The 10000-nt window shown below is 32.8% G+C and overlaps 1 protein-coding gene across 1 annotated transcript in view; it reads right to left on the reverse strand.

Moving 5' to 3' along the window:
- The window catches only part of LOC125036957 (inositol hexakisphosphate and diphosphoinositol-pentakisphosphate kinase 2-like), a 117476-nt gene that overhangs the window by 10960 nt on the left and 96516 nt on the right, over positions 1 to 10000 (reverse strand). The window contains exons 28-33 of the mRNA XM_047629918.1: positions 9849 to 9900; positions 9487 to 9553; positions 8401 to 8460; positions 6072 to 6196; positions 4298 to 4330; positions 1961 to 2152 (exon numbers count right to left, since the gene is read on the reverse strand). Coding sequence (XP_047485874.1) covers positions 1961 to 2152; positions 4298 to 4330; positions 6072 to 6196; positions 8401 to 8460; positions 9487 to 9553; positions 9849 to 9900 — 529 coding nt within the window. The remainder of the gene's footprint in view (positions 1 to 1960; positions 2153 to 4297; positions 4331 to 6071; positions 6197 to 8400; positions 8461 to 9486; positions 9554 to 9848; positions 9901 to 10000) is intronic.

Raw genomic sequence — 10000 nt, forward strand, 5'->3', positions numbered from 1 at the left:
TATATATCTATATCTCTTTATATATATATATATATATATATATATATAATATATGTATATACATATATATGTATATATATATGTATGTATGTATATACATATATATATATATGTATATATATATATATATATATATATATATATACATACTCATATATATACTTATATACTTATATACTTATATACATATATCATAAATATCATATATATCACATATATTATAAATATTATGTATATGTATATATACATATATATACACATATATATATATATATATATATATATATATATATATATATATATACATATATATATATATATACATATATATATATATATATATATATATATATATATATATATTTATATATATAAATATATATGTATATATATGTATATATATATATATATATATATGTAATATATATATATAATATATATATTTATATAAATATATCTTATATTTATATATATATATATATATATACATATATACACACACATATGTATGTATGTATATATACATACATTTTCATTTTCCTCTGAATTACTTTTGTGCTTATCGATCCAAGTGGTTTTTGGATTCTCTTATCAGCTTGTGAAATGACTCTTTACTTCCTTTTCTCGTATAGGCACATATACCTCAAGACTCATAACAATGGTATCCACTGTATAAGAAAAATAGATGGAAAAGGGGGCACTGAAATATAAAGCAAATACCTTTCAACAAAGAAAAGGAAAAGGCAGTAAATATATGAGTATTGAAGTCCAATTTCTATATCAAAATTCAGGAGGAGGCTCAGCTTATTATTATCATCATATCCAAAGTTATTTGTAAGTGAACTATTTTTAAAAAGTCACTTGAATCATCTTGATTTTTACTTGGTTTAATACTTTTCCTTTATTATTGTTGTAAGGCTCTTCTATGCTTTGCTACATATTGCAATATTTTGCATTAATTAAGCAATTACTTAAACCAGAGAGTAGCAAAAAATAATGGGAAATATACGGTCATATCTTTCAAAATATTCAGACATAATAAAAAGTTCACTACTGGACATCTAATGACATCTAAATAAATGCACTGATACCTAAGATGGCAACATCCTTAGCTGATGACTGATTGCTATAGAATCTATTATTCAGATCTAATTTGGATACTTATAATTACATCATATTATCAATATATTTTTCCTTGTCCTTCCTAGACTTTGGCATTATAAAGCCTTTCTTCTGAGTTCTTTCAATGTCTTGAAATATGTGAACAGTCAATTTAGTATATGTCTTTATTGTAATAGAAACTAAAGTTTAATCAATACCCAAATATTTATAAGACTGTAGATAAAAAAAATACTGCTTAGACCAAAGTTATGTATTAATTAATGAAATCAGACCCACCCATTTTGAACTAATCAGCACCATCAGCTAAGCATGCTGCCATTTAAGGTGTCCCTGCATTTATTCAGATACCACTGGATGTACTTTTAACACATTACAGAAGATTTATTAATACTCTGATTCTGTCATCAAAATCCATAAACTGCAGTTTGGGCACAGGGGGAAAAAATGAAAAGGAAAACGGGATGCAGAAAAAAAAGGGAGAGTAAACCGTACTGACTATGATAAATGCATGCAATCTGATGATCAATATCAGAATGAATGGATTTCTAATTGAAAGAATTGTAGAATATAAAGATAATATAACATGACATCAGATGCTCTCATACAACATTTAAATGTCAAATTTTATCTATCGCAGGATTTTTTTGTTCATGTCGAAGCTACTACAGAAAAAAAAAAAAAATTCCCCTTAGTAGTGACTGATTAAATGTATAGGTAACTCTTACACAGAGCTTAAATCTAGTCACTTATATCCCCGACATATCTAAAAGCTAATATGAGGAAAAGAAGACAACTCACAGCTCCTCAAAAGAACAAAACAGAAAACTCTGATCCTCACCAGTAGAGAAGGGAAGGGCTGTAAAGTTATCCCTGAGGTCTGGAGCTGATGTGGAGCCCGAGATGACTGCCGTGGAGAACACAGGGACTGCTGGTGTGATGGCAGTGACAGCCTTCTGCTGTAAGCCCGCCAGGAAGTTCAAGTATGAGCTGAGGTGGCCTGGGATGCTGTGGCGGTGGCGACGGAGGCTCTCTGTGAGCGGCAGGGAGAGAGAGAATAGCGTGAGATGAAGGTCTGCTGGGGATTTAGAGAGGAGGCTGGGAATTCAGAAAGAAGAAAAAGAAGACACGAGAGGGAGAGGCCTCTTGGCAGCACTGTAGGTGATGAGAAACATTGGCTGCAAAAAGATAATACATGGAGAAGAAAGAGAAGCAACAGTCATAAAGATGCAATAATGGCAGACAAAAGTTAAGCAAATTGGACAACAAGCAAGACCTCTTGACCACTGGATCCGGTTGTTTCACGCCAATCACATGCCCCAAATTACAGACATTAGGCTTACATGAGCGGCTGCTCTGATGGGTGAGCGGCTTGTGGGTTGGGCATATGCGAACAATTGTGTGGTGACAAGACTCCATGCCTCCCCTTCCCAATGTTATTTTCCCCTTTTTAGTTTTTTGTCATTTCTAATGTCAAGATTTTCATCTGATTTGCTTTATCCAGATGCTTAGACAGTTTACCTTGCACAGACTCCATATCATCTCTCTAGGTAGTCTATAACTCGGTGCAAGAATAACAACAATACATAACATTTTATTATTTGTGTCATCTTTTACATTTTCTTGCAATATCCAATTTTCTGTAATACAACCTGTGCCGCCGGTCACAGGAGCCTGGAGTAGGATCTGAGCATGGAAATGGCATCCTCACTGGAGCTGGCACTCTTCCAGTCATGGCTAACGGACAATAATTGTACCCTTGTTTATCGGTAGAAATAATGCAAGAGCCCCTTTCTAATTGCTAAATGAGTCTAATCACCCCCCCAAGAGGTTTGTGCACTCATGGTGCCTTCACTTAAAATACTCATGACAGCAAGTTCGCATCACCCCGGCCCACAGCCAGATTTTCCCATGACAGCACAATCATGTCACCCAGCCCTCAAGCCAAATTTTTTCATGACATGATGGTCATGTCATCTGGATCGTAGGAGTTAATGACCCATTTACCTAACCTTACCTAAAAATACCTCCTGATCCCTTTCTTAATGTTACCACTGCACATTTCTTAAGTATTTCCCTGTCATAGACACATACATAAGCTTATCTGCAGCTATATTGGCCATACTATTTTCCAAATTCAGATATTCTGTACACTAAGTCTGGTATTACATCATTCATGTAGACTAAAAAGCATATAACATAGGCAAAGCAAAAGCAAGAACTAGTCTTACTATTCAGTGCTCAAAATCCCTGTGGCCTAACATGGACTGTAAACCAGCAAATTTAATTATAGATTTTTCTTCCCAGAAAAAGAAGTGCTCTTATGGCTTAATTTTTTTTTTTAAATTACCAATATCACATTTGGAAATAAAATTTTATCTGATATGTATAGCCAAATTTGTAATCAATTCTTGAATAAATTAATATTTCTTTTCTTTTTTTTATACAGTGGAGCAGGTGAGTGGTAGGCACAAGAGACAGTATCTATCTTGTGGGTTGGAACAATGTGTGATCTATCAGGCAGAGGCTTACAGCATAATGATAGATATTAGCAATATAAAAGGCTTATAGCATAATGATAATTATTAGCTATATAAAAGCTTATGACATTAACTCTTGAGGCATATCATATCTACAAAAGGCATAAAGATTGGGGCAATTCACACAGTCATCAACAAATACACACAGACACATACAAGCACACAAAAATATGCACACACACACACACACATGCACATGTACATATACAAGGGTTCACACACACACACAAATACACATGCACACAAACACAAGCACACACACATACGTGCACACACCCACACACACACACGTGCACACACACACACACACACACACGTGCACACACCATGCACACACACACACACACACACACACACACACACACACACACACACACACACACACACACACACACACACAAACACACAAACACACAAACACACAAACACACAAACACAAACACACAGAGAAACACGCGTGCACGCACACACAGAGAAACACACACTCACACACTCACGCATGCACACACACAAACACACACACACACACACACACACACACACACACACACACACACACACACACACACACACACACACACACACACACACACACACACACACACACAAAGCCACCCCACATCCCCCACACAACTTACCTTCGTCGTTGACCGAATCTAAACTGGAGCTGGCTGGAGTCGGCAGAGAGGAGACATGAGAGGTAAGTAACGAGCCAACACATAATTAGTGGAGGGGGAAAACATCACAATTAGCGAGGAGATGAAGGCGAATAACCATTTATGGACACCCAGCAGTCTTGCAACTAGGGACAACTTGCCCATAATGGACAGAAGCCCATCTTTCACCAGTTGCAGTGCGAAACATCTTATTCATTCACTGAAGTGGATATACTGTTATATTTCATAAATTCTGTTGAGACATATATAAATATTATCTTTTTAAAACTGAAGAGCAATAAAATATTGTTAGATGACAACCAAAGGAAATGGAGATATCAGTTTAATGATAAAGACCTTGAAAGAAAAAAAAAATAATAGGCAGAAAACTTGCATAACGCAACTGGTGAAAGATGTCACTTATCTATCTAACATATAGACTTTTACAAAAACATATTTCTTTTGTTAGGGCTCACAAGGGTCCACTACTAATAAAAACACTGTGATGTGCATGCATACTCATTTTTTTTAATACTGTGACTACCTACAATGCAAGATACTCCATGCATATTTCTTTATTTCATCATCTTTTTTTTATGTATTCATTTATTGCATTACTTTTTAATCCGATTAAGATTTTCCGTTTAAAAACTTAAAATCTATCTTTCCTTTTCATGATTTTTTCCTAGAATCTAGATTTTTAGGCTTATGAGTAACATCAATGGGGAATTAAGCAGACAAAAATATTCAGATTGCTTTTGATTTATTCTTAACTACCAAAATAAAATCTATTTTGCAAAATGATGATACAAAGCATTGGTCAAGCTCTACCTAAATAATATTAGCTACATGTGTGCAGCTGCAAAAGCCAATGCTTAAACACAATTGCAGGAACAATTCTAAATGAGGGACAAAGATAAAAAGAAAGCTTACAAAAAAAATAAATAATTTACGTTTGGTATTTTTAAATAATTCAATGTGCATATTCATATCTTTTAGAATTTTACTAGGAAATGTACTAAAAAATTTAAATTTTAAAAATCCCTTTTCATCCCTTTAGTTTTTTTCTCTTCTCCATCTTCTTTCATTTTATGAAAGATTTCACCCAAAACAAAATATCTATTTCCCAAGCACTGATTCTGTAAATCAACTTTTATTGAAATAATAAAAGAAATTCAAGTAAATCATTCCCCCCAAAAAAACTTTCAAAATTAATGCTTAATGTCAAGCCCCATATTGATTAAATTTGCATAGCTGAAAATTATGAGATGCAGGTGGGAAAATTTATTTATAAAAAAAAAAAAAAAATTAATTTAAAAAATAAACAAATATCAACTTTTTGTTTATCCTCTTTTAAATGATTAACTGCCAATATATATCAAAATATTTAAGCAAGACGCTGAAAATAAGACAAACAGTTCTATCCTCCATTAGATGATTAAGCCTCTAGAAACAATTTGTTAGTGTAGTATAAACATACAAATTCCATATGAAAAATATAATTAAAAAAAGACTCCAAAATCAACAAAGTTAAAAAAGTAAGTAAAGCTGCAATCATCCAAATCTAAACAATCCAAACACACAAAAAAATAATAATGATAAAAATAATAACAATAATACTAATAATAACAACAATAATAATAATAATAATGATAATAATAATAATAATAATAATAATAATAATAATAATCACCACAAAAGCAACAATAAGTTAACAAAATTAAAAAATAACCATAAGTAACGAAAAAGCGAATACCCTTTTCTGGCTTAGAAGTACTGTCGGGATTGAGGTTATTTTCCGTCTCTAAGGACCGCGGTCTTGTGAGTGAAGCGTCAGGGGCTGGTGATTGCTTGTAGGAGGCGGCACCATCCGAGAGAGATCTGAAAAATTTGAGGTCTGATCAGAAAAAATGTAAAAAAAAGGTTAAAGAAGTTGAAAAGAATTGTCTTCATCCTGATCTGTTGGGTTATGTGTCCTGGAATATAAAATACTGTCAAGGAATAGTACTGATAATGCTAATGGAGCAAATGAAGTGAACTATTCTCTTATGACAAAGATAAATGTTAATAGTATTTCTTTATCTATGTCTGTATCAATGTACCCATCTCTATAGATATGCTGATAAACTGATACAATGTAGATATAAATATTTACACAGAGAAAGATACATATATATGTATGTCATTTTTCATTTTCTTTAACAAGCAAATTAGAATGACCAAATAGCAGGCTTGTTTCTCAAAAAGTTACACATGGCAGTCATTAATCCATTTAATGCAGTGTGCACTTTGCATGCAGCCTCACTTCACAGATTCAAAGGACAAACACAGATAGGACTCTTTCAATAGCTTTTCTATGTCATTTCATCTTTCTGATTTTCTTCAATGACAAATTTTAGGCCTAACATATAAAAGCTGTCTATGTGTATTTTTCAATAATAACCTCAGATAATTTTTTTTTATTTACTTCTAATGTTTTGACTATTCCTGGGAATAATAAAAAAAAGATTATTATAAACATCAATAATCCCTTTATTCATCCTAACATGGAAAGATATAGAGATATAATATGAAAAGGAATAAATCCTGTCAAGCCACGAACAAAATGACTTATGGAATAGGAATAAGAAAAGCAAAAAAAGGGGAAGAGGAATATGAAGGAAGAGATTACAAACAGGTTACAAAAAGTTTATAAATCAAAAGTTTTTGGGAGTATAAGAAGTAAGAAGTATGGGAATAATCTAAAATGTTTAATGTGAAAAACCAGACAAAGATTAAGAGGATAAATGAGGCAGTGAAACATGGCATGACATGATATCAAAACAGAAAAATGAAAATGTCTGGACTTTGAATCTTAAAACAAGATTTAAGTCAAAGCTTTGAACTCCAAAGAAGTAAAATTGACAGAACTAAAACTATTAGCAGGATGGTTTGCAACATGTGACTGAGTATTCGTATTATCATTACAGAAGTTATGAAACATGTATCTTGAGCTAAAGAAAAAAAAGAAAAGAAAAAGATGAAGATACAAAAATAAAAAGGACAAAGAGGATGAGGAGAAAATAAGATGAAGATATTACTGAGAGGACTGTGGAGATTGTACCAAGTATAAAGTAAGACAAAAAAAAAAAAAAAAAAAAAAAACATGGCTGGATTTGAAATTATTACTATTTTGGGCTTTGACAAGTAAAAAATATAATCCAGAAACACTTACATTCTACAGATTAAAAAAAAAAAAAAATCTAGGATAGTATCTCATCACATTTACATCTGAATTCAATTTCCTATATCCTGAAGATTCTCAATCTCATAAATCTGTTTTCCATTCAAGTAACTAATCAGATGAGTATTCTTCACATGAAGAAAAAAAAAAAACTTTGTTCATGACATGTATCACATCTACACAAATGTCAAAATTCTAGCTAGTTTCTTTACGGTTTTCTCATACTGTGATCACACAAACATCCTATTGTGCAAAGGGTTTCATCATTCAACTAAAACCTATCATGGGTACTTTCTGTTTACACTTGTTCCTCACATGACACAAGAAGCTAAAATGAAATAAAAAGGTGAACATTGTGAGTGAGGGTGATGGGGAAGCAGACATCTCATCCAGCTATGTCAACTGCTTTGCCAGAACATTTGATAAAGGAATAAAAAGCTGTGTGTAGGCAGGGGAGGGGAACGTGACATGCATGTCTGAGAATGCATTCAAGGATGAAGAAAAATCATTAGAATAAAATAAGCTTCCTTTCTCATATCCTTGTTACATCTGGGTTTTCAGGCAAATAAAAATACATTTGGTAATACATGAATACATGCCAAACCCAAAATAAGGTAAGTCAAGCACATTCCTTATTTGGGATTCACTTTAAAAAATAGAAAAATATCTAAAAAAAAAAAAAAAAAAAAAGTAGAGAGGGGTAATCTGAATAAAACCAAAAGAGATAAAAGGCCAACACATTCAACAGCAAACCATAAAGTAGGGGGAACACGATGCAGGCGCGACAATAACAGCGGGATCAGCAGCAGAGAGTTGCTTATCTTTCTTTACTAAAAGACAAAAGAGAACCGTTTCCAAGTACCGTAAAATCGGATAGGGTCTTCGCAGTTCCACAGGCACCAGCCCACAGTCGGAATGGGACCTGAGAAACAACAGTTACTCATGCTCAGCCTCTAGCCTTGCCCTCTGCTCTCAAGAACACCTTCTTAGTCACCACATCAGTGGGATTTTAACAATGGGGAATCACCATTATCTTCAAAGCTAGCATGAACAGCTGATTGAATCTTCAATCTCATTCTTACCCAAAGCAAGTCTGGTTGTCTAAGAAGAATCATTGATCTTCTAGGAAAATAACACTTACTAACATCTAATCAGAAAAAAAGGGAGGAAATGCTAGACAACTATGAAATAAATATTAGGAAAAAGAATGAAAAACACTTGAGATATTAACCAAATATCAAAAATACCAGATATATAAATAAAAACCAAACCTACTGTACTTAACCAAACACTTGAGATAAATAGAGAATTCTGGATAACACATGGACAGGTACCACACATTCTTATAGAAAAGTAAGGCAGAAATTCATTAAAATCTGAAAAAATCCAAAAGCATCTACAGAATCATGGGGGACAATGGGGAGGAGACGACACAAAACGTTTTAACCTTGCGGGAGGAATAGGAAAGAAAACAATATATATTGCATGGAACAAGCACAGTTTCTCATCACACAACAATGTAAGCTGGATTGGGAATAAGATGCTAAGGGATAAAAAATTATATAACTTTTTAAAAAGGATATATGGATTTATATGTGTATGGAAAATATATTACTCTCTTTTTTATATAAAATATAAATATATTACCCTCTCTTTTTTATATAAAACCTTTTCTATTTTTAAAGGCTTATTTCAGTTTATTCCACGTTATTACCAGATACATTCCATTTTTTTTTAAGAAATGAATAAACCAAGAAAACATAACTTATTGAACTTGACATTTTGCAGTGAAATCAATAAATGTAAAATCATCTTTTGTTTAGGATGAATTAAATGATAATTTTATACATAACATTTGTCATATATGTGGCATCTCTCTGCCAATACACATCATGTTAGAAAGAGTTACAATAATTCACATCATACCTTTTACACACAAGTTACTTACCTCATAGATATGGGTATTGGCTCAGACTTGTTGGGCATGGTTATGTCTCCATCAGTTGTGTCTACACCTGCAGTAAAAAGTTAGTTACAATTAGAGTCAGTTTGGGAATTATATAAACACTGTGGCATGAATTTCCCTGAAATATTGCATTCCTATATGCCAATATTATATATCCCAATAAACTTGGATTCCTGAATGTACAAAATTGCCCATCTGCACTGTCCTAACTGTCTCTATTCTGTGTAAGATAGTAGAGGAACTTCGGTATCACCAACAATCCTATCACTATTACCAGCAGTATGATAAACATACTAATATAAAAAAATAAAGAAATTAGATTAGAAAAACTTTGCCTTGCTTACCTCCTGGTTGCATCACACCATCAGGGAACTCAACATATTTATCTGGAAACACCTAAAGATAAAAGAGTAAAGGCTGTTAACAGATTGCTTCCCTACTACATTCTTGTTGAAGTTGAAACATTCAATTTACTCCATCAAACATCTTGCCAATA

This window comes from Penaeus chinensis, chromosome 22, assembly GCF_019202785.1.
Source record: "Penaeus chinensis breed Huanghai No. 1 chromosome 22, ASM1920278v2, whole genome shotgun sequence".
NCBI lineage: Eukaryota > Metazoa > Arthropoda > Malacostraca > Decapoda > Penaeidae > Penaeus > Penaeus chinensis.